Source organism: Pristiophorus japonicus, unplaced genomic scaffold (genome assembly GCF_044704955.1).
Source record: "Pristiophorus japonicus isolate sPriJap1 unplaced genomic scaffold, sPriJap1.hap1 HAP1_SCAFFOLD_270, whole genome shotgun sequence".
In the NCBI taxonomy this organism is placed as follows: domain Eukaryota; kingdom Metazoa; phylum Chordata; class Chondrichthyes; family Pristiophoridae; genus Pristiophorus; species Pristiophorus japonicus.
Window position 1 is genome coordinate 735,893 of NW_027252450.1, and position 26,357 is coordinate 762,249.

The 26,357-nt window shown below is 42.6% G+C and overlaps 1 protein-coding gene across 2 annotated transcripts; it reads right to left on the reverse strand.

Moving 5' to 3' along the window:
* LOC139247341 (leukocyte immunoglobulin-like receptor subfamily B member 3) lies at positions 1-25,578 on the reverse strand. 2 transcript variants are annotated; one of them, XM_070871628.1, is made up of 9 exons: positions 25,498-25,578; positions 14,699-14,731; positions 12,589-12,879; positions 8,309-8,614; positions 6,179-6,280; positions 4,351-4,378; positions 2,824-2,876; positions 1,950-1,987; positions 1-1,001 (listed from the first exon to the last, which is right to left on the reverse strand). In XM_070871628.1, exons 1-9 carry the CDS (start codon positions 25,526-25,528, stop codon positions 861-863), a joined length of 1,023 nt encoding a protein of 340 aa, XP_070727729.1. In that variant the 5' UTR covers positions 25,529-25,578; the 3' UTR covers positions 1-860. The 2 variants fall into 2 exon arrangements, with proteins under 2 accessions (XP_070727729.1, XP_070727727.1); XM_070871626.1 differs by lacking the exon at positions 25,498-25,578 and adding an exon at positions 24,304-24,681.
* Positions 25,579-26,357: the final 779 nt, after the last annotated feature.

The following is a 26,357-nucleotide window of genomic DNA, read 5'->3' on the forward strand; positions in this document are numbered from 1 at the left end:
AATTGAAACATATTTATCAGGCCAAAAGTAACAGACTTATTTTACGTGTTTTTGAATGATTTAAAACAATTTATTTTAATATTTATTTTCACCGTTACGTTGGTAAAAGAAGGCCTCATATTTTCTTTTACCAGGTGTAAGAGGTTCAATGGGATTCTCAGGAGATGCGTTAGGCAAATAGCCCAACTCTCCACCAGCAGAAGACCATTTTCCGCGGGTGCGGAGGATATGCCCAAAAAATTCTTAACAGATTGCAAGTTTAAGATTTTGCGCAAGCGCAGATGATGCATAGACCCTGAACTTGTGAGGCACTTATGGACATTGAAGTGGGATTTTTAGAAACCCACCATAGCGATATAAGTGTTGCAGTCTTGGAAATGTGTTCAGAAATGGACAAGTAGTAATATAGAATTGCAGGCTGGGTAGAACAGGGGAAAAACATGTCAAGTAGATTTTGCCCAGCAACAACTAAGTAGGTCACATGCAAGAGGATGTGGTGGCAAGCTTAACAAAGATGGACATAGAATAACATGATGCTGCCTTGCGGTTAGGCTAGGTGTTGAATAACAGGAAACCTGTCTTGTTCCATCGTAGCTGAAAAGTGTAAAGCTCCCAATATAAAAGCGCCCAATGTAATTGATGACGGATTTGGGGTTTCGTCTTTATATTCTGTATGGCTGGAAGCCAAAGTTGAGTGGGCTGGTGGAGAGTTGAGGAACTCTAAGCCATGCTCCCTTGGCCAAGCTATAGGTATTTGTAAATAAACATATCTTTGATTCGTTATCACACTTGCGTTGAACCTTAATTTTGGTTCCACAACAGGCCTGCACCTGGTCATAGGCCATGGAAATTCCAGGCCGTTATTTCTTTTTCACATCAGCATACATGCTGGTCTCTGCAGCAGTGACCAAGGCAGCTTCCTTCCGATTCACAACTCCCATATTCAAAGTAGCATAGGTGATCTCCTGATGGTCACTCTCTGGTACTTCGGAATACACTCCCTGCAATGGATAACGTGAAGAAAGTGCAAATGTAGATAATACACGTATAATATGACTCTTACCTTCTCTCAAACCCTTGCACGCTCTCTATATCAATCTCTCTCTCACTCAGTCGCTCTCACCCACATCACATTTTTTAAATTTATTCATGGACTGTGGGTGTCACAAAGCCGGCATTTATTGCCCATCCCGAATTGCCTTTAGGAAGGTGGCGGTGATCTGCCTTCTTGACCCTCTGCAGTCCTTGTGCTGAAGGTGTTCCAAAAGTGTTCACTTTGTGTAGCAGTTTGGTACAACTGAGAGGGCAGTTAAGAACCAACCACATTGCTGTGGGTCTGGAATCACATATCTGTCAGACCGGGTAAGGACGGCAAATTTATTTCTCCTAAAGAACCACTAGTGAACCAGATGGGTTTATTACAATACTCCGGTCACCATTACTGATGTCAACTTTTTATTCCAAATTTATTTAATAAACTGAATTTAAATTCCCCAGCTGCCATGAACTCATACACCTAGATCATTAGCTGCAGCCTCTGTGCATTACTAATCCAATAACATAACCACTATGCCAGAGTCTCAGCGTCGCGTTCTTCCTTGCACTCTCGATCTTTCTCTCCATCGTTATGTCCCTCTCTGGCTCACACACACACATCCCCCCCCCCCTCTCTCTCTCTCTGTTTCTGTGGCTGTCTGTCTGATGGCTGGCTGTCTCTTTCTGTTTCTCTCTCGGAGTGATTCTCGTTCCTTCTCTCTATCAATATATCCCATTATGTCGCTCTTTCTTTCCCTCGGTCTTGCCTGTCTCTCTCCTCACTCATTCTCTCTATCGCGGCCTCTATCACTTTCCCTCACTCAATCTACTTCAGGTCCACCACTTTCTCCACAGGAGGTGTTTGCAGAGCGAGAAGCTTAATGACCAGTTTTTGAAAACAGAAATATGCTTACATTTGTGTCAGGATGTGAGGGATGATTTGCGGTGTCATCTGAAAAATAGAACATGTATCTTGTATTAGTTTCTGCCTGCTTTTCCAGCGAGAGTCAATAGGGTAGAAAGTCAACTTACTGCTCTGTTGTAGGTCATTCATTTGCGATTGCCCGCCCTAATAGTATACACCTAATTGACTAATTCCATTAAAATCAGTTGATGGGCGATCAACACTGGGATCAAGCCCGTGCAGCAAGCTCAACATCATCTCCAATATTATATAAGGGCAATAAGGCCAATTTAAAAGGGCAATCCCAATGCAATATTCTCATTGATAATAATGGTAGCTCCATTTGTACCATCTCTCATTACGATCAATGAGAGTACCCCAAAAACACAGAAACTCAACACAATAATTTAAAAAAACAGCTCACATATTTAAAATTAATTAAAATTGAAATGAAAGTTTTATATATATATCATTTAAAATGTTTTAACCTTGTTTAAATGGGTTAAAAAATAAGCTTACCTTAATAGACAGGGTATATACAATAGAAATTAGTGATACAATTTAATCATTCTATCCTTTAAAACTCAGGAGTAAGAGTTTGAAGGACATTCGCTGAGCAAATGGCCTAAATCTCCATCCGTGAAGGCCCCTTTTCCAGGAGATGATTGCGATGTGCTGAAACCCAAAACTTGCATTTCGACTTCGGGCGCGTGCGCACATCGTACTAACCCGGAGAGGCTGCAGTTTCCGCCCGGAGCATCTTTGGGATTTGGAGCATTTGCAAGCAAATCCGGAAATCTCAAACTTACTGTCTGTTTCTATGGCAAAATCTTGGCCATTTCTTGTTGATTAAAGCCAGCCACTACTGCCAACACTACACTTACACGTGTTATCAGCATCTTCGGCACTTGTAACGCCACCTGCAGAGGCTCTACTTCTGTAACATAAACAAAAATGCTAAATCCTAAATGTGCCCCCAAATTAAGGTGTACCCAATGCAGATGTAATAAATCATAGTTCAATTGAGTGATTAGAGTACAATTGTATATTTTGCATCAAGTTATGAGTATCCAAATAAAGCGTGTCTCATGATATCCTTACGGAGTAATTAACTGCAAGAACATTTCTGTGGCCTTCTGAACATGCGCAAGTCAGCCACGCTCCTTTTGTGCTCATGTGTGATGTCACGGCAGTGTGGCCGCACATGCACAGTACGCCACAGTTGCGGCTGTGGTGTGGCTTTGATCAGCTCTGTGGGAGAAGGTTCTTCACTGGATCTGTGGCGAGAATGGGGGTCTAAAGGGAGATCGGAGAGAGAGGGGTATTGGAGTGAGAAAAGGTTTGGAGAGGGGGTAAGAGAGCGAGGGGAGAAAGAGGGTTTGGAGGTAGAGAGCATGGGGAGAGAGAGGCCGGAGAGAGGGTTTTGGAGAAAGTGGAGAGGAGAGAGAGAAGGGAGAGGTTCGAGAGAGAGGGGTCAGAGAGAGGTGAGCGAGAGGGGTTGGAGAGAGGTGAGAGAAGGGGAGAGAGAGAGAGGTTGGAGAGAGGGTAGAAAGGGAGGATGGAGAGGAAGAGTGGTTGGAGGTAGAAAGGATGGCGGAGAGAGAGGTCGGAGAGAGAGGGGGTCAGAGACAGAGGGTTGGGAGAAAGTGGAGAGAGAAGAGAGAGGGTAGAGAGAGAGGGGTCGCAGCGAGGGGAGAGTGAGAGGGGTCAGAGAGCGAGACAGTTTTTCAAAGAGAGAGAGAAGAGCAATGGGTGGGGAGAGCGAGAGAGGAGTTAGAGAGAAGGGAAGCAGAGAGAGCGAGAGATAGGCGCGTCAGAGACAGAGAGAGGGTGGATTGGAGTGAAGGGGCAATCGGGAGAAGAGGAACTTAGGTACTCGATGGGGGAAGGGGGTAAACCGTATGGAGAGTACAGTGATGATGGTGGAAAAACATGATCCAAGTCTAAATGGGGAGGGGGGCGTGGTTGATAGAATGATCCGAATGGAAGAAATCCAGGTCAGGACAATGTCACTATTCACGATACGCAATGAACATGTTAACATTCCATGACCCACACACAATTCCCCCTCTGTGGTGGGGTGGGGGTGGGGGGTTGGGAGGATGTCTGGATGGCAGAGGACTTGGTCATGAACTTGGGTAAGGAACTTGAGGCAGGAACATGTCTGGGAGTTGAGAGAAGATGTAAACTCGTGAGAGAGCTCTAATCTGTCTGGAGTCAGCAGTCAGAATGGTCCGAATTGCACTTTGCAACGCCACTGATTACCTAGGCAAGGCGGTTCAAATTACACAATCCATAGAAACTGCTGGGTGTGTCTTATTCTGCAATGGGACTAATCAGCAATCAGCCATGTGATCAGGAGGACCCAATCAGAGCGTTAGTGTTACAAATAAGCTCGTCTAAATTCTTACCTCTTATTATTTTGCCTCCTTCTTTGTCCTGGAAGAAAAGAATGGGGATGTATAAAATAATTGTTACATTTCCCAGTAATGTGATCTAAACTATCAAAATTTCCACTGTTCAATACTTATTATAGATCAAGCAGATTCAAAGGTTTCATAGACAGCCTTCCAAAAAGAAAACAAGGAAGGGTGATTTGTACACCCAGAATGTTGCAAGAAAATATAGAATCAGGAAAAAGCTAACATGGAAACAATTTCCTCTCAATGGGATTATAGCAACACTGCTGACTACTTGCAGTTGTAGGTCTACAAATTCGTCTTTTCCTACTCCAAAGTGTCGGTAACAAAATCATAAAATATTGCCACTTTAAAAAGTATTGCGGCGAAATTTGCCGTCAGAAGCCTACATCTGGATTATGCCTCGCACAAAAATATGCTAAAATGCTGCTGGCTCCGGGTTTTTTTAGATTGCGGATCCAGGTCCTGTCGGCCTATCGCAGCGTAAAAGCCCACGGTTCTCAGGGACGCAGGCGGTTCAGAAGCCTCGTGATCACGTGAGCGAGATCCTCCAATTGGAAAGGCGGATTCCTCAGAACCTTATCGGGATTCCATTTAAAAACTGAGTCCCCATAAGTTCATGAGGCATCCCCAAATAAATAAGCTCATGAGAAATCGCCAAATTATTAAATCATTTACATGATTCTAATAAAAATAAATATTCCCACATTCTAAAGTAATTAAAAGTTCCTTTAATGAAGCAATTACAATGAAAATTTAACGTTTTGAAAAAATAATTAAATATATGTTAATCCAAGTCAAAATATACATGACCTAATTTTAAATGTCTTTGTCTGTTTTAATCATGGGACTGCATTTGAGGGTCGATGGAATTTTCTAACCCACCACGGTTGCAGCACAGCCGGGTCGCCAATCGTCTTGGATCCCCTTGCCATTGGACCAAGACCTTGCTCTGTCATGTTTGTGTGGTAACTGGTGTGCAACGGCCACCCGGCATTAAGAGAACTCATGCACAGGCATCTTCCACCCTTTAACATGAAGTTCGGGACCTACGGGTCTGTACGAGGTGCCCATAGGGGCCCCGCAAGTTCTGGATTAATGCATGCACTGTGCATGTGCTGAAACCCGCAACTTGCAATCTGTCAAAAATCCTCTTGAACGATCATAGGAATCTGAAAGAATAGGACATTCGCTGATGGAGAGGTCGGCTATTTGCCAAACTTCTGCCTTTGAATGCATTTTCAATTCATATGCTTTGTAAAAGGACGACTAAGACTTGCATTTTACCAGCGTAAGAAACGAAAACAAATAGTTCCATTAAATTTCATCACTCATTGATACATTAAAGACCCTGTGCAATAAGGTAAGGTTATGGTTAGCCCCATTAAATTGCATTAAACAAATCAAGTAATTAAATTTGAGTTTAAAATATTTAAATAAATGGAATTTTAATTAATTTGAAACATGTAATGTTCTTGTATTTCATGTGTGTGTATTTTTTAAGTGATCCCCATTCATACTTATGTGAGCTCCATGCAAACGGAATCAAGAGATATGAGGACAGTGCAGGAAAGTCGAGTTGAGCTAGAAGATCAGCCATGATCATATTGAATGGCAGAGCAGGCTCGAGGGTCCGAATGGCGTACTCCAGCTCCTAATTCTTATTTTATTATGTTCATATGTCATTGGCCATATGAACCATCACCTTACACAACCTTGATGCTGGATTGGGGTTGCAGGTTTTTATGCACAGTGTGATCATATTTTTTACTACATTAGTTTATATGTAAATTCGTATAGTGTTTCCATGATCACTTACTTCTCTTTATGATCAAGAGGCAGATAATCGCCACAAACAGTAAAACGATGATCACAACACCACATCCCAGGCCGACGTTAAGCAATAATCCATTGTCTGCATCTACACAGTGATTAAAAAAAGAGGACATTTCTAAGAGTTCATCTGCAACGATGAAATGTCAGCATTTTTTCCAGCAGAAAATACGATACATGAAGTGGCCCCAGATGTTCTTTTTGGGTTGTCTGGCTCATTTGCGTCAGTCGCACGTTATACGCCGTGCACAAAATTAAATGCCATTGACTAGAATATGAAGCTATGGGGGTCAGATTGAACATGGGTGGTTGAGAATGAAGAAGAAAGCTGTGGACTGCAGGCAGATATCTATGAACTGGCCAGGTGGACAGAACAGTAGTAAATGGTGTTCAAACCGGAGAAGTGTGAGGTAATTCATTTGAGGAGGGCTAACAAGGGTAGGAAATAAACATTAAATGGTAGGACACTGAGAAGTGTAGAGGAAAAAAGGGACCTTGGAGTGCCGGTCCACAGATCTCTGAAGGTAGAAAAGGTAATTAAAAAAGCATACGACATATATGCCTTTATTAGCCAAGGCATAAAATACAAGAACATGGAAGTTATACTTGAACTATATAAAACACAGCTGGAGTACTGCGTGCAGTTCTGGTCACCACATTACAGGAAAGATGTGATTGCACTGGAGAGGGTACAGAAGATATTACCGAGTATGTTGCCTGGACTGGAGATTTTTAGCTGTGAGGAAAGACTTGGATAGACTGGAGTTGTTTTTTTTTGAAATAGGAGATTAGCAAAACTAATTGAGGAGTATAAAATTATGAGGGGCCTGGATAGAATGGGTAGGATGGAACTGTTTCTCTTAGCCGAGGGGCCAATAACCGGGGGGCTTATATTTAAAGTAATTGCTAGGACGTTTAGAGGGGATTTGAGGAGGTAGTGGATCAACCGTCCCTTATGCACAGTGCCTGATACTCAGAAATGTTGGGGTCATGATTCAGTAGAGAACCAAGCTGAGCACAAAAAGTACAGGGGAGAACTGAAAAAGGAAATTAGAAGGGCAAATAGATTGTAGCAGAAGAGATTAGCAGGAAACATAAAGGGAATTCAAAGATATATTATAAGCATGTTGGGCCGTAAAGTGTGGTGTCTCTGGGTGCCCGAAGAGACCCCGCAAGTTCAGGGTTAAGGTGTGCACTGCACCTGCTCCTAAATCCAGCACTTGTAATTTGTTTTGACAGATCCCACGCAGTCTGGTGAGGACGACATCCAAGGGCAGAAATTGGGGCTATTTTCCCAGCTTCTGCCCAGCGAACGTCCTTAAAACTCTTAGGCCTGTTAAAAATCAAGATATGGGTTTCTTCTCCCAAAATAATTGTTTTCAAAGACAGAAAAAAAATAATGCTATGACTAATTTTAAAATATAAAACCCTGCCCATTAATGTCAGTTCATGTTTTACACCATTAAAACATGTTAAAAAAATGTTCAACAAATATATTTTTCTCTAAAACATTTAAATTAATACCATTTCTATTAATTTTAAACAAGTGAGATTTTTTTTTTATTTCCCTAGAGTGTTTTCTTTGTTTTTGGGGTTATTCCCCTTCATAGTAATGGCAGCTTTGTACAAGAAGACTGCGAAGTTTTTAAAAAATCAGGAGCATAGAGAGGCGGAGAGGTTTAGGGAGGGAGTTCCAGAGTTTGGGGCCCAGGCAACAGAAGGCATGGCCACCGATGGGGGAGCGATTACAATCAGGGATGCTCAAGAGGGCAGAATTAGAGGAGCGCAGACATCACGGGGGGTTGTGGGGCGGGAGGAGATTACAGGAAACCGGAGGGGGTGAGGGTCATGGAGGGATTTGAACAGGTGATGAGAATTGTAGGGGGCAAGGGGCCATGGATGGATTTGAACATAAGAAAAATAATTTTGAAATCGAGAGAAAGGTTTTGACAGGAGATCAATAACAAACCACCAGTTAACTGTTGCAGGGAAACTTGTACACCTCGGTTCAATTTTAAATGGCATTGGCTACCTTTATTAACGATATATGAACGAACGAGTCAGACTTTGAGATACACGAACATACAACCTGTTTTTGATATGTTTTGGTCCCTACCTTTCTCAGTAATCGCCACGTCTTTGCTGAACGGCGAGTCTCTCGAATGTCCAACAACCTCTGTTTGATATCGGCAACTATAATTTCCTCCAGAGCCTTCGCTTCGGGTATTTATGGTGAAGGTCACAATCTGCTCACCGCCGGTCACAGTACGAGACTGTACAGGATTTCCTTTGCGATCTTTGTACAAGTGAAATGTCCCCCCTCCAGAGCGAACGTCACCTTTGCAGGAAATGGCCACATTGTTTCCATTTGAAGCAGTGCCGGAATCTGGGTCCATGTCGATAGTCGGCACCAAGAGACTCTCTGTAACAAAAGTATTGTATGCAATTGTGCTGCAAAACTCGACTGAATAACTTATGAGGATGGTTTTAGAACAATATCTGTCCGATTGCACCTCATGGCATTTCGTTATTACCTACACGTTAAGGATGGCGAGAGAGCAGTATAAACCAGGAAGTACTGATTCTTTCTTTGGTTCCAGCATATTTTGTTCATTCTGTTTTTATCTGCTTTCAATAATGAAAACTGTGTAGCCGCTCACTGCACATCTCCATTCAATCTGCACAAACTGACTTTCCTTTAGCTCAACTCTTCAACTGCCTTCCCATTCTCAGGACGATCTTTCTCTATCGGATTTCAATTGATAGATTTGAAAACTAGGGAAGTTATGCTAAACCTGCATCGATACTTGGAAAGACCACACTTGGAGTACTGCGTACACTCAGGTCTCCATATACCTTGGTTAGATGACACGAGGAGTACTGTGTATAGTTCTGGTCTCCATATACCTTGGAGAGACCACACTTGGAGCACTGCGTACAGTTCTGGTCTACATATACCTTGGAGAGACCACACTTGGAGCACTGCGTACAGTTCTGGTCTACATATACCTTGGAGAGAACACACTTGGAGTGCTGCGTACAGTTCTGGTCTACATATACCTTGGACAGACCACACTTGGGGCACAGAATACAGTTCTGGTCTACATATACCTTGGAGAGACAACACTTGGAGTGCTGCGTACAGTTCTGGTCAACATATACCTTGGACAGACCACACTTGAAGTACTGCGTACACTTCTGGTCTCGTTATACCTTGGTTAGACCACACTTGGAGTACTGCGTACAGTTATGGTCTACATATACAGTTGTTAGACCACACTTCGAGCACTGCGTATAGTTCTGGTTTCCATATACCTTGATTTGACCACGCTTGGAGCATTGCATACAATTCTGCTCTCCATATACCATGGCCAGACCACACTTAGAGCACTGCGTACAGTTCTGGTTGCCAGATTATAAATAGGATACAGAGGCACCGGAGAGGGTGCAGAGAAGATTTACAAGGCTGATACCAGAAATACGAGGGTACAAATATCAGGAAAGGATGAACATGCTGGGACTCTTTTCTCTTGAAAAACGAAGGCTGAGGGTTGACCTAATAGAGTTCTTTAAAATATAAAAAGTTTTGATAGAGTGGATACTGAGTGGATGTTTCCACTTGTGGGGAAGAGCATAACTAGAGGCTATCAACATAAAATAGTCACCAAGAAAACCAATCGGGAATTAACAAGAAAATTATTTTCCAAAGAGTGATGAGAATGTGGAACTCGCTTCCACAAGAAATGATTGAAGCGAATAGAATAGATACATTTAAGGGTAGTCTAGACAAGCATATGAGAAAGAAGTGAATAGAGGGTTATGTGGATAGATTTAGTTGAAGAAAGACGGGAGGAGACTCGAGTGGAGCATAAAGACTGGCACAGACTGGCTATATAATCCTATGATTTTTTTGGCATATGTAACTAAATTTATTAAAAACTAGGCCCATACTCACCCATCCCAAAGTACCATGATAGTTTACTTTCTTAATTGCCTTCGTCATTCGTTTGGAGATAAGGGATATGATGTGACTGTTGCTACAGTAGCTGAGATTGCAGCAACACATATAACGTTAGTTGTAGTCATCAATTAGAGCACAGTGTTAACATCAGTGTAGTGATTACAAAATGAATGAATAACATCCCTGATCTCTCAGCACGTAAATTTACTACACATTCTTTCTGAACATGAATTTGATATGTTACACCATATATATGGTGTAACATATATATATATAAATTTACAGGGAGAAATTACACAAACTAGTCGGGTATTCCCTGGAATTTAAAAGGTTAAGGGGGGATCTGATCGAAGTTTTCAGGATATTAAGGGGAACAGATAGGGTAGATAGAGAGAAACTATGTCCGCTGGTTTGGTATTCTAGGACATGTGGGCATAGTCTAAACAGTAGAGCCAGACCTTTCAGGATGGCAATTCGGAAACACTTCTACACACAAAGGACAGTAGAACTTTGGAATTCTCTTTGGCAAACGGAAATTCATGCTCGATTCATCGTTAATTTTAAAACGGATATTGAGAGCTATTTATTAACCAAAGGTACTAAGGGATATGGGCCAAAGGCAGGTATCTGGAGTTCGGTCGCAGATCAGCGTGATCTCATCGAATGGAGGAACAGGCTCGAGTGGCTGAATAGCCTAGTCGTGTTCCTATGCTCCAAATGTAACTCGGTTAATTCGGTTGCTGAAATGTGTTCATGTTTAGTTATTTCAGTGCGCAGAAAAAATGTGGTTAGCATCAGTCGAGAGAGAAAGAGAGAGCGAGAGATATATATTACACTTTGCAACTGCCAGTGCTCAAGATTGAAGTAAGGCTGACTATAGTTGGCTTACTATAAACATGTAACCACATATTATTGCAGGTGACATGAGAGGTTGTTGATGGACAAACAATGTAAATTTGTGTGGGTATGAATCGGCTGAAGGACTGTGCATTGACGGGAAACTAGCGAATCTTGATGTACGATAAATGTGTGCGTATGAATTGGTGAAGGAAAGTGCACGGCCCGGAAGCTACAAAATAAGGACAGGCCAATTCCAGTTTGATAAAAAAAAGAATACTGTATAAAAAATAATGTATTTTGTTACAGTTTGAGAAAAAGAGAGAAACTTATTTAATGTATGCCTACACTCGGAACTGCTGACAAACTCTGCTTATAAACTGCATTATACTCTGAAGAAATTATACTCTGCGTTCAGGTTATTTGTTATGTAAAAGTAGAAAACAATAAAGTGATTTATAACCATAACCATTGCTACTGAACTGAACAACAGAAAACTGTTTACAACCAGCGGATTCCTGTAACTTTCTGACACGTGAGGCACTCATTTATTCCCCTGATACTCACAGTGTAAACCCTCTCTGTAATCAGTGCATCGATATTAGCACTCACTCACCCTATAAGACCCACCGTTTCACAAACGATTCTGCCTCGTTACAAACCACACTTCCAATTGCATCTGTTGCTGGTTTTCCCTGTTTGGCATACACAGTTAAATATTAAACAGGTTGTAAAAGAGCACCATGCACAATGGTGCTCATAGAAGCAGCCCTTCCCACTCCACATTGATCGGTGGTATCCGGTAGAGGGTGAGAATTTGTACACCAGCCTCTCAAAATACTATTACAATTTGCTCCCACGTAAAGGCAGCATTTAACGTCAAACAGATATGTGGACAATTTGCGGAAACTCGCTGTAAAATTCTCACCCTTACTCCCAAAGAGCATCAAACAGTGGCAGGCTACAATGATTCCCAATGACATAGAATTAAGCAACTGTAATTGATTTCCAAATGCCATAAGGACAGGGGACCTTACAGCATCGGAAATTATACATTTAGTGATATATTTATATAGACTCTCCCAATTCAAATTCATGTCCCGCTTCAGTAGAAGGTTTGGACTCCATGCGATTGGTTTTAACTTGAAAAACACGTTTAACCAATGCTTATATTCCGCTAGACCGATCAATGTGGAGTGGGAAGGGCAGCTTCTCAGACCAGAAGCATATTGAAGGCTTTTGGCGTCGGCCAGAGGCACTCTCTGTCCATGAATGAAAAGCGCTGGATTTTTCTATAGGTTGGAAAAGGCGGGGTGACATGTCTTCGCATAAGAAGAGAAAACTGGGGGAACTTTCGAGGATATGACATGCCTCTGCCACGTACATTAAATGCTAGACTGAACTGGAGCTGGAGTTTAAACTGAACTCCACCCAAATTTACAACATCAATTTCAAATCCATGTACAGGCCTTTGGATAGTAAACCAACCTCCAATGGCCAATATGAATTCAGCCCAAGTGACCTTCACGTCTGCTGGATCGCTCGGAAATCACAAACTGATGGAAGCCCATTGTGGAGAATTGATTTTGCTAACCTACCTCGAACAACTATCTGAACAGGGTCGCTCCTTTTTGAGTGTATCCATTGTCCATTCTCCGAGAGCAGACATTCACATGTGTAACCTCCTTCATAGCCCTTTTCTGCTGTTAAATTAAAAGAGGTCTCACATTGTCCTTTCTGAGGGTCCAGTTCCATCCAAAAATGATCACTGTTGTAATAATTGTTCGTTGTGAGGGGACAGCGACAGTGGCATTTCAAATTTATGTTCTCTCCTTTTAAGAACACTCCATAGTGTGGATTCAAATGCAAGGTTGGCTTTTCTGAATCGTCTGAGGAATACAAAGTCAACTCAGTTTATACAGGGAACGCATTAATCAATCGATGTCATTGGTATCATCAGCCAAGTACTACGTGTACAATGTGGCACCAAACTGGGAGGTGAAGTTAAATAACTAGTTGCCTTTATATAGCGCCTTTCACGACCACCACACGTCTCAAAGCGCTTTACAGCCACTGAAGTTCTTTTGGAGTGTAGTCACTGGTGTAATGTGGGAAACGTGCAGGCAATTTGCGCACAGCAAGCTCCCACACACAGCAACGTGATAATGACCAGATAATCTGTTCTGGTTATGTTGTGTGAGGGACAAATATTGGCCAGGACACCGGGGATAACTGTCCTGCTCTTCTTCCAAGTATTGCCATGGGATCTTTTACGACCACCTGAGAGGGAAGATAGAGCCTCGGTTTAACGTCTCAACCGAAAGACGCCACCTCCAATAGTGCGGCGCTCTATCTGCACTGCACTGGGAGAGTCACCCTATAGTTATGTGCTCAAGTCCCAGGACTGGGATTTTAACCCACAACTGATGACTCTGGGGCGAGTGTGGTCCACATTGAATTAACACAGAGGAGGACTGTGACAAAATACAGGAAGACATTAATAAATTTGCATAATGCGCCTGTAATTGGCAATGAACTTCATTATAGACTAGTGCGATGTGATACATTTTGGTCGGAAGAATAAGGAGGTCACATATATATTGAAAAGTTAATGTATAAATAGATTTGATGAACAGAGGAATCAGTGGGTGCACAGACACACATCACTGAAAGTTGTGACCCAAGCTAATATGACAATAAGATGGCAAACAGAGCACTGGTGTTCAATTCTAGAAGGGAAGAATTGAAAAGCTAAGAAGTTCATTAAACTTGTATACAACAATTATTATACCACACTTGGAGCGCTGTGCACAGTTCTGGTCCCCATGTACCTTGGTTAGACCTCACTTGGAGCACTACGCACAGTCCTGGACTCCTTATACATTGGTTAGACCACACTTGGAGCACTGTGCACATTTCTGGACTCCTTATACCTTGGTTAGACCACATGGAGCACTTGAGCGTCAGCTTAGATATTTTGTGCTCAAGTTCCTAGTGTGGGACTTGAACCCACAACCTTACCTACCAAGTAAATACTGAAGAGCACTGTGACAACATACAGGAAGACATTAACAAACATGCAAATTGCGCCTGTAATTGGCAAACGAAATTCGATCTAAACAAGTGTGATGTAATAGATTTCGGCAAGAAGAATAAGGTCACATATTCCTTGTAAAATAAATGTCCAAATTGAGTTGAAGAACAGAGATATCTGGAGGTGCAGATACACAAATCATTGATAGTAGCGACGCATGTTAATAAAACACGAAGAAAGCAAACATAGCACTGAGGTTCATTTCTAAAGCGATAGAATTGAAAAGCAGGGAAGTTATGTCAAACTTGTATCGAACCATAGCAAGTCCAAAAGTGTGCCACTGAGAACAGTTCTGGTCTATTATTATAAAAAGGACATATGGGTAGTAAAGAGTTATCAAAAACTTAGCTCGAATGATAACATAATGGAGACGTTTTATCTATCAGGATGGATGGAGCAGGCTGGAGATCTTTTATCTAGAAAATGGAAGATTGACGGGCGACCTAATCGAGGTATATAAGATTATGAAAGGGTTTGGTATGGTAAACATAGCGAAAATGTTTTCAGCTGAGGGCAAGACCAGAAGTAAGGACCATAAACATACAATAGGCACTAATAAATCTAAGAAGAAATGAAGGAGAAACAGGTTATTCACATTAATGTCAAATACTCACGAATGTTTTGTCCAGTCAGCACCTGCATATGAACTGAAAGAGAACCAAATGGAGAAAATCAACAATTCCACCCATCAATAACCTATTGATCTGCAGCAAAATCCAGCAATTCTCAGAGCTCGGATTTTACTACTTCCTAAATAGACATCAGAATTTTCTCAGTTTCATTTGTACCATTGTAATTCAGTACAAGTAAAGTGGAATATGAAAATTGAAAGTTATCAAACAACATCAAGCATAAATATATTACTACATAAAGCAACAAATTGTATAACCCTGGAAAAAAGGAACATTTTGAAATGTCCCGTTCTGTTTCGTACTGGATACAAAATGTTCTACATTTTCAAGACTAGCACAAAAACAGATATGCATAATTTGAGACAGACACATGAACAGAAAGAAAGAGATAAAAATAAATAAGGAGAGAAAGGATTGAAAGACAGAAAGAAAGAAAGAGAGAAAGAAAGATAGAAAGAAAGAAAAAATGGAGCAAGAACGAGGGAAAGAGAGAAAGAGAGAATAAAAGAAAGAAATAAAGAGAGACAGAAAGAGGTAAAACAAAAAAGAGAGAGAGAAAGCAAGAAAGACAGAAACAAAGAAAGATATTATGGGCCGGAAATTCCAATCGAGGTCTTCCCGTGGGCAAACTACTGAAAAAAGGGGAAAAAATGCGCACTTACCTGAAGGTGCAGCACCCGTTCGAACTTCCGATCCTGAGGCCTTCACGCCCTGCGCATCGGAGCGCATGTGTTGAGCTGTCCGTATGCTGGAGCTGGAGTCACATGTCTCTGGGCAGCCAATCTAGGTACAGTATTTTCTCATTCAGAATAATGGGAACTCCGTAAGTTGGATTTCCCATTATTATGAATGAGAAACACCTCTCCCCAAACACACAAAGCACTAATAAAAAATAGAAAAATACACTACATATTTAAGATTCATTTAAATTAAATTTCTTATAAAAAAAACTAGTTTCCTGATTTTTTAAAAGTTTATAAAATTATGCCTTTAAATAAACTTACCGTAGTAGGGAGGCTTTCTAACAATAAAATATGTTTTCATATGTGTTTATTTAATTTAATTTTAATGTTTATGTATGTTTTTAAACACTTGCGCCTGTAAAAGTTAGCTGTATACCTGCTTTTTCAGGCGCAAGATTTTTGAGTACATTTGCTGGGCAAGATATGCGTAAATAGCGGAAATATTGCCCTGCAAGTGTCCTCCCTCCCGATATGCGCGAGATCTGTCCAGCCAGAAACTTGACAGATCGGAAAAGCCCGGTTTTCAGCGCATAAGCATTGCGTGCTGAAAACCGGCTTTTCCGATGCCTTCCCGGCTCCATCGAAACTTCGATCGGACCCGGGACACCGGAATTTCAGGGCCATTGATAAGCCGGATAGATAACGGAAAAACTCTATGGATGCAGAAAATCGGACATACAAACAGTAAATGCAGGAAACACTCAGCGGGTCAGGCAGCATCTGCGTGGAGTGAAGCAAACTTGCCATTTTAGTTCGAATATTTAATCAGAACTCGAAGATATTAGAGATGAAGCGCTGTTAAAAATAAGGAGGGAAAGGGGATCCCCTCCCAGAAACCTATTTTTCCACACTTCCGGCATCGCCACCACCCTCCCAGTTCCCATTTCTAACTCTCTGCGGCCCTGGGGGTCTACCTCAGTCTCTTCTGCCACATTCCCGAACCGGGGAAGCCATTCCACTTTATTCAATGTTCCAGGGTGCCTTCCCCTCTGCTGTTCTACTGCAATCATTTAAAAAATACTGGACTCAATATGTGTTTCTACACTTGATCCATTAACCCTCCCATTTTCCTGACAGCATCATCCATTCTGGCATTGAATCAGTCATATCCTTCCCCCTGTCACGAAGCTGCCCCTCGGTCCATGCAGCAGAGATGATCTCCAGTCGTCTTGGGTAATCTTACCACTGGACCAAGGCCTAGCGCTTTCAAGCCCGTGTGGTGTCTGGTGTGCAACGGTCACCACACGTTAAAAAAAAATCCACGCACAGCCATCATCCACCCTTGAGGATGTAGTTCGAGTCCTTCATTGAAACACCTGTGAACTCATCCCTTTTTTGGCGTGGAAGCAAATCATCCTTGTTTCGAGGGACCACCTATGGTCATGATTATCCTGCCACATGTATTTGCTCAAAAGCTGCCCATCGCGAACAACTCCCAGTTCTGAAGAAAGGTCAGCGACCTGAAAGGATAGCTCTGCTCCCTCTCCACAGATGATCCCTGGCCTGTTGAGTGTCACCAGCACTTTCCGTTTGACGTCACTTAGATAAATAATTTGTATTTGGATTCGTTTCTTGGCAGCCACATATTCCTGGTTCATTCTTCCTTTAATAAGCTTTTTGTAAACTCTGCGAAAAGAGTCTGCAGATCATGAGAAACATCCGTGTGGTTTCTTTAAGCGAGCAGAGCACAGTTTGTACCCTGTGAATTGCTATTTCACGTTTCCACTTCAAAATATAGTTGGAATATAATCGAATCTGCTCATTCGTTTGCGGAACTCTCTATTTGAACCTTTCCTTGACATAGAGATCTTCGAGTACAGAAATATACCAGACACTAGACCCATACTCACCCATCCCACGAATAACCGAGAGAGGAATCATGTTGTAATTAGCTTGGCACACACTATTCAGATCTTTCAATGAACCGAGATAGTTTACTCTCTCAATAGTCTTGGTACTGCGTTTGCAGATAACGGATATGACGTGGTTGTTGCCATAGCAACCAAGATTGCAAACCAGATATCACGTCAGCTGTCGTCACCAATTCGTGCACTGCATTAACATTAGTCAAGGTGTCACTAAATGAATTAATAACATCCCTTAGTTGTAATGAAGGATTGTGGTATGCATTTGTGAGGACATAGTTTCCGAGGCAGGAGAGATGAAAGGAGGAATGATGATAGGGAGAACAGTCAGGGAAGGATAGAGAGAAATCAAAAGGTGACGTCACAGCCAAGAGGGTAAGTGATTGGCTGGTGATTGGTGAGTAGTTTTTCTTTTTTCTCTTCTATATCAGTGAGTAACTTTTAACACTGTTGTTGCCAATTTAAGTGTATATAAGGGTTAAGTCATGGCAGGAGAGCTCGGTCGGGTGTTATGCTCCTCCTGTACCATGTGGGAACTCGGGGACACTTCCGGTGTCCCTGACGATTACATGTGCGGGAAGTGTATCCGCCTCCAGCTCCTGACAGACCGCGTTGCGGAGTTGGAGCTGAGGGTGGATTCACTCTGGAGCATCCACGATGCTGAGAATGACGTGAGTATCACGTGTAGCGAGTTGGTCGTACCACAGGGAAAGGGTCCACAGCCAGATAGGGAATGGAAGACCAACAGGAAGAGCAGTGCAAGGAAGGTAGTGCAGGAGTCCCCTGTGGTCATCCCCCTGCAAAACAGATACACTGCTTTGGGTACTGTTGAGGGGGATGACTCATCAGGGGAGGGCAGCAGCAGCCAAGTTCATGGCACCGTGGCTGGCTCTGCTGCACAGGAGGGCAGGAAAAAGAGTGGGAGAGCAATAGTGATTGGGGATTCAATGGTGAGGGGAATAGATAGGCGTTTCTGCGGCCGCAACCGAGACTCCAGGATGGTATGTTGCCTCCCTGGTGCAAGGGTCAAGGATGTCTCGGAGCGGGTGCAGGACATTCTAAAAAGGGAGGGAGAACAGCCAGTTGTCGTGGTGCACATTGGTACCAACGACATAGGTAAAAAGAGGGATGAGGTCCTACGAAACGAATTTAAGGAGCGAGGAGCTAAATTAAAAAGTAGGACCTCAAAAGTAGTAATCTCGGGATTGCTACCAGTGCCACGTGATAGTCAGAGTAGGAATCGCAGGATAGCGCAGATGAATACGTGGCTTGAGCAGTGGTGCAACAGGGAGGGATTCAAATTCCTGGGGCATTGGAACCGGTTCTGGGGGAGGTGGGACCAGTACAAACCGGACGGTCTGCACCTGGGCAGGACCGGAACCAATGTCCTAGGGGGAGTGTTTGCTAGTGCTGTTGGGGAGGATTTAAACTGATATGGCAGGGGGATGGGAACCAATGCAGGGAGACAGAGGGAAACAAAAAGGAGGCAAAAGCAAAAGACAGAAAGGAGATGAGGAAAAGTGGAGGGCAGAGAAACCCAAGGCAAAGAACAAAAAGGGCCACTGTACAGCAAAATTCTAAAAGGACAAAGGGTGTTAAAAGAACAAGCCTGAAGGCTTTGTGTCTTAATGCAAGGAGTATCCGCAATAAAGTGGATGAATTAACTGTGCAAATAGATGTTAAGAAATATGATGTGATTGGGATTACGGAGACGTGGCTCCAGGATGATCAGGGCTGGGAACTCAACATCCAGGGGTATTCAACATTCAGGAAAGATAGAATGAAAGGAAAAGGAGGTGGGGTAGCATTGCTGGTTAAGGAGCAAATTAAGGCAATAGTTCGGAAGGATATTAGCTTGGATGATGTGGAATCTATATGGGTAGAGCTGCAGAATACCAAAGGACAAAATACGTTAGTGGGTGTTGTGTACAGACCTCCAAACAGTAGTAGTGATGTTGGGGAGGGCATCAAACATGAAATTAGGGGTGCGTGCAATAAAGGTGCAGCAGTTATAATGGGTGACTTTAATATGCACATAGATTGGGTTAACCAAACTGGAAGCAATACGGTAGAGGAGGATTTCCTGGAGTGCATAAGGGATGGTTGTTTAGACCAATATGTCGAGGAACCAACTAGGGGGGAGGCCATCTTAGACTGGGTGTTGTGTAATGAGAGAGGATTAATTAGCAATCTCGTTGTGTGAGGCCCCTTGGGGAAGAGTGACCATAATATGGTGGAATTCTGCATTAGGATGGAGAAGGAAACAGTTAATTCAGAGACCATGGTCCAGAACTTAAAGAAGGGTAACTTTGAAGGTATGAGGCGTGAATTGGCTAGGATAGATTGGCGAATGATACTGAAGGGGTTGACTGTGGATGGGCAATGGCAGACATTTAGAGACCGCATGGATGAACTACAACAATTGTACATTCCTGTCTGTCGTAAAAATAAAAAAGGGAAGGTGGCTCAACCGTGGCTATCAAGGGAAATCAGGGATAGCATTAAAGCCAAGGAAGTGGCATACAAATTGGCCAGAAATAGCAGAGAACCCGGGGACTGGGAGAAATTTAGAACTCAGCAGAGGAGGACAAAGGGTTTGATTAGGGCAGGGAAAATGGAGTACGAGAAGAAGCTTGCAGGGAACATTAAGACGGATTGCAAAAGTTTCTATAGATATGTAAAGAGAAAAAGGTTAGTAAAGACAAACGTAGGTCCCCTGCAGTCAGAACCAGGGGAAGTCATAACGGGGAACAAAGAAATGGCGGACCAATTGAACAAGTACTTTGGTTCGGTATTCACTGAGGAGGACACAAACAACCTTCCGGATATAAAAGGGGTCGGAGGGTCTAGTAAGGAGGAGGAACAGAGGGAAATCCTTATTAGTCGGGAAATTGTGTTGGGGAAATTGATGGGATTGAAGGCCGATAAATCCCCATGGCCTGATGGACTGCATCCCAGAGTACTTAAAAAGGTGGCCTTGGAAATAGTGGATGCATTGACAGTCATTTTCCAACATTCCATTGACTCTGGATCAGTTCCTATGGAGTGGAGGGTAGCCAATGTAACCCCACTTTTTAAAAAAGGAGGGAGAGAGAAAACAGGGAATTACAGACCGGTCAGCCTGACATCGGTAGTGGGTAAAATGATGGAATCAATTATTAAGGATGTCATAGCAGTGCATTTGGAAAGAGGTAATATGATAGGTCCAAGTCAGCATGGATTTGTGAAAGGGAAATCATGCTTGACAAATCTTCTGGAATTGTTTGAGGATGTTTCCAGTAGAGTGGACAAGGGAGAACCAGTCGATGTGGTATATTTCGACTTTCAGAAGGCTTTCGACAAGGTCCCACACAAGAGATTAATGTGCAAAGTTAAAGCACATGGGATTGGGGGTAGTGTGCTGACATGGATTGAGAACTGGTTGTCAGACAGGAAGCAAAGAGTAGGAGTAAATGGGGACTTTTCAGAATGGCAGGCAATGACTAGTGGGGTACCGCAAGGTTCTGTGCTGGGGCCCCAGCTGTTTACACTGTACATTAATGATTTAGACGAGGGGATTAAATGTAGTATCTCCAAATTTGCGGATGACACTAAGTTGGGTGGCAGTGTGAGCTGCAAGGAGGATTCTATGAGGCTGCAGAGCGACTTGGATAGGTTAGGTGAGTGGGCAAATGCATGGCAGATGAAGTATAATGTGGATAAATGTGAGGTTATCCACTTTGGTGGTTAAAAACAGAGAGACAGACTATTATCTGAATGGTGACAGATTAGGAAAAGGAGAGCTGCAACGAGACCTGGGTGTCATGGTACATCAGTCATTGAAGGTTGGCATGCAGGTACAGCAGGCGGTTAAGAAAGCAAATGGCATGTTGGCCTTCATAGCGAGGGGATTTGAGTACAAGGGCAGGGAGGTGTTGCTACAATTGTACAGGGCCTTGGTGAGGCCACACCTGGAGTATTGTGTATAGTTTTGGTCTCCTAACCTGAGGAAGGACATTCTTGCTATTGAGGGAGTGCAGCGAAGGTTCACCAGACTGATTCCCGGGATGGCGGGACTGACCTATCAAGAAAGACTGGATCAACTGGGCTTGTATTCACTGGAGTTCAGAAGAATGAGAGGGGATCTCATAGAAACGTTTAAAATTCTGACGGGGTTAGACAGGTTAGATGCAGGAAGAATGTTCCCAATGTTGGGGAAGTCCAGAACCAGGGGACACAGTCTAAGGATAAGGGGGAAGCCATTTAGGACTGAGATGAGGAGGAATTTCTTCACCCAGAGAGTGCTGAACCTGTGGAATTCTCTACCACAGAACGTTGTTGAGGCCAATTCACTAAATATATTCAAAAAGGAGTTAGATGAAGTCCTTACTACTCGGGGAATCAAGGGGTATGGTGAGAAAGCAGGAATGGGGTACTGAAGTTGCATGTTCAGCCATGAACTCATTGAATGGTGGTGCAGGCTAGAAGGGCCGAATGGCCTACTCCTGCACCTATTTTCTATGTTTCTATGTTTCTAAAAGGAAAAGGAGGGAACATAAATGGAAAGAGAGATGGCCGGCTCTGGTCCGGAGCAGTAGGCAAATGGCCCATGCTCTTGGACGCAGGGAAACAGTGATGGGCTCGTGCGAATTGTATTAGATGCAAATATTAAACTAGACACATAAATGAACCGAAAGAAAGAAAGAACGAAGAAAAGAAAGAAAGAGAGAATGAAAGAAATAAAGAGAGACAGAAAGAGAAAAAGCGAAAAAGAGAGAGAGAAAGCAAGAAAGACAGAAACAAAGAAAGAAAGAAAGAAAGAAAGATATTATGTGCCTGAAATTCCGATCGAGGTCTTCCCGTGGGCAAACGACTGGTAAATAGAAAAAAAATGTGCACTTACCGGAAGGTGCTGCACCCGCTCGAACTTCCGATCCTGAGGCCTTCGTTCCCTGCGCATCGGAGCGCGTGCGCGCTGGGATATCCGTCTGCTGGAGCTGGGGTCACATGGCTCTGGGCAGCCAATCCAGGTAGAGTATTTTGTCATTCATAAGAATGGAAACTCCGTAAGTTGGAGTTCCTATTATTATGAATGAACCCCACCCCACCCCCCCTCCCCCCGCAAACGCACAAAACGCTAATATAAAATAGAAAAATACACTACATACTTAAGATTCATTTAAATTAAAGTTCTGCTATTTCATCTTTTGCTTCTCTTAACAGCCTGGGATAATTTTCATTCGTATCTGGAGAATTATTCGCTTTCAAAGCTGTTAAGTCCCTTAATACTTCCTCTCTCGCTATGTTCATCTTGCCATTATTTCACACTCCTCCTCCCTCATTGCATTGTCTGCATCACTCTCTCTTTTGTGAAAACAGATGCAAAGTATTCACAAGACTCTTCTGCCTCCACAAACATATTTACATTATGGTCCCGCTCTTTCTTTAGTTATCCTCATGCTCTTAATGTATTTATAATACATCTTTGGGGTTTCCATGATTTTACTTGCCAAAATTTTTTCCTGCTCTCTCCGCTTTCCTGATATAGTTTTTAATTGCACCACTGCACTTCTTATATTCTTGTAGAGTTTCAGCAGTGTTGAGTTCTCGGTATCTGCATAAGCTTCATTTTTATTCTTTATCTTACACTGTATGTCCCTTGACATCCAGGGGGTTCTAGATTCGTTAGCCCCACCCTTTTTATTTAATGGAACAGACTTGACCTGTACCCTGAGCATCTCCTCCTTCAATGCCTCCCACTGCTCTGACACTGATTTACCATCAAGTAGCCGATTCCAGTCCACTTTGGCCAAATCGCATCTCAGCTCAGCAAAATTGGCTTTATCGCAATTGAGAACTTTTTTTCATGGAACACCTTTGTCCTTTTCCATAAATCCTACTGAATTACGATCATTCGCACTAAAATATGTTCCCACCGATATCCCTTCCACCTGCCCATCTTCAGTCCTCAAAACCAAGTCCAGAACTGCCCTCTCCCTTGCTGGGCGTGTTACATACTGGCTAAGGAAGTTCTCCTCAATGCATTTTAGGAATTCCGCACCCTTTGTACCATTCACAGTTCTTTTCCCAGTTAATATTCGGGTAGTTCAAATCTCCCACTATTGCAGCTCTACAGTTTTGGTAATTCGCAGCAATTTGCCAACATATTTGTTCTTCTATCTTACTCTGACAGTTTCGGAGTCTATTCTTCCAATATTATGATCGCCCCTTTTCTAATCTTCAATTCGACCCAAATGGCCTCGTTTGATAACCCATCTAACATTTCAACCCATCTAACATTTCATCCCTCCTCACAGCTGTAATAATTTATTGAATCAATCGTGCGGACACGTCCTTTTTTTAACCACCTCTCTTTCCCGTCTGATAACCTGTAAACAGGAATGTTCAGCTGCCCTTCTTTCAGCCATGCCTCAGTGATAGGTATAATATCATACTCCCAAGTGTCAATCTGTGATCTCTACTCATCTGCCTTATTCCCTATACTCCTTGCATTGAAGTATATACCATTTAGTGGTGCCAAACTCCCTTGTCTATTTTCCAGCCCTTCTTTCCTCTGTCTTCCAAATTTACTTTCTACTTTTTTACTGCCCAATTCCAGCTTTGCTTCTCTCGCCACTGAATTTACTCTCCGGTTCCCATCCCCCTGCCAAGCTATTTGAAACCCTCTTCTTTTAATACACTTTTTAAAATTCTACGAAAAGGGTGTCCAGATGATCAGAAACATTTTATCTTTGTGTTCTACGTTTCAACTACCAGCGCACATCATCCAGTTTTTAAATTGCTATTTCACGTTTTTACAATTTCAAATTATACATCAAATTTGAGTGACGTTGCTCATTAGAAAAAAAGATTTGCGAGCTACGCCCTGTGCAGGCACTTCCCCAATCGCAAACAGTTTGTGGAACTCTCTATTTGAACATTTTCATAACATAATGATCATCGTATAGTGAAAGGTACCAGACACTAGACTAATACTCACCCATCCCAAGAACAACTGAGAGAGTAAACATGCTCTAAGTTTGTCACACACTGTTCCGATCCACTAAAGTACTGAGATAGTTTACTTTCTTAATTGTCTCAGTCTTTGTTCTGCAGATAACGGATATGATGTGGCAATTGCTGTAGCAACCGAGTTTGCAAACTAGATATCACGTTATCTTGAATCATTCATTGGAGCACTGTACTATCACGAGTCAAGATGTTCTTAAAGGAACGAATAACATCACTTATTCAGAAACAGAGTTAGCATTTTAGTTCGATAAATTTCAAGGGAACTGAAAGACATTAGAGAAAAAGAGATTCTAAAATAAGCACTGGAAATGGGATCCTCTCACAGACACTTCTCTTTCCGCACATCCGGCGTTACTGCTTCCCTCCCAGAACACATTTCGAACCAATATCCATACCTTGTGTGTCTACCACCCTTTCTTCCACCAAATTCACAACCAGCTCAAGCCTCTGCGCTTGGTTTGTTTTCCATTATTCCTTTCCCTGTTCTAGTGCAACCATTTATAAATATCTGGACCCAAATATGTGTCTCTAGACTTGGCCCATTATCACCCCCATTTCCCTTACACCATTATCTATTTGGTCATTGCATCAGTCAAATCCTCTCCCCTATCACAACGCTATCTATGTTTGTTGTTTCCCTATCCCGTATATCCAGCCAGATGTATTTGCTCAAAAGCTGTCCATCACTAACAACTCCCAGTTCCGATGAAAGGCCATCGACCTGAAAGTTAACTCTGCTCCCTCTCCACAGATAATGCCTGGCCTATTGAGTGTTTACAACACTTTCCATTTGAAGTAATTTAGAGAGAATGTCTTTGGATTAGTCTTATAGCAACCAAAATTTCCTTGTTCTTTCTTCCTTTAATACGCTTATTAAAACTTGATGAAAATAGTGTCCAGATCATGAGAGACATCTGTGTGATTTATTTTTTAAGCCACCAGAGCACATCATCCAGTTTCTACCCAGTGAATTGCTATTTCACACTTTCACTATTTCAAAATACAGGTCGAATTTGATCGACTATGCTCATTCGAAAAAAATGCCACACCCTGTGTTGGAAGTTCGTCAATCGCAAGCAGTTTCTGAATCACTCATTTAAACTTTCCCTGACATAAAGATTTTCGAGGAGTGAAAGGTACCAGACATTAGACCCATACTCACCCATCCCAAGGACAACTGAGAGAGTAAACATGTTTTAATTAGATTGGCGCACACTGTTCAGATACTCCGAAAAAGCGAGATAGTTTACTTCCTTAATTAGCTTAGTCCTCGGTTTGAAGAAGACGGATATGATGTGGTTGTTGTTGTCGTAACTGCGATTGCAACACAGATATCATGAAATCTGAAATAATCCGTTAGGGCAATGTTAACATTAGTGAAGTTGTCACTAAATAACACCCCTGATCTGTCAGCACATATAATTACATATAAGAACATGAGTTTGAAAAGTGTGCACTAGTGACAGCTGTGGCTCAGTGGGTACCACACACGCCTCAGAGTCACAAGGTTAAGGATTCATATCTCACTTTTAAGCACAAATATCCAGTGAAGCGTTGATGGAGTGCTGCTCTGTCGGAGGGACAGTACGGAGGAATTTCTGCACTGATGGAGGGATAGTACTGAGGGAGTGCTGCTATTTTGGAGGGGCGGAACTGAGGGAGTGCTGCTCTGTCGGAGGGACAGTACGGAGGGAGTGCTGCACTGATGGAGGGGCGGTACTGAGGGAGTGTTGCTCTGTCGGAGGTGCCGTCTTTCAGATGAGATGTTAAACCGAGGTACCTTCTGCTGATTCAAGTTCCCGTATATGATCCCCTGGCCATTATTTAGAAGAAGATTTGGGGAGTTATCCTCGTGTCCTGGGCCAATGCTTATCGCGCAACAAAAACCAATTAACTGGTTATCACATTGCTGTTGGTGTGACTCCCTGTGTGAAAATTGCTTGCCGTGTTTCTCACATTACAACAGTGACTACACTTGAAAAGTACTTCCTTGGCTGTAAAGTGCTTTGAGACGTCCGGTGA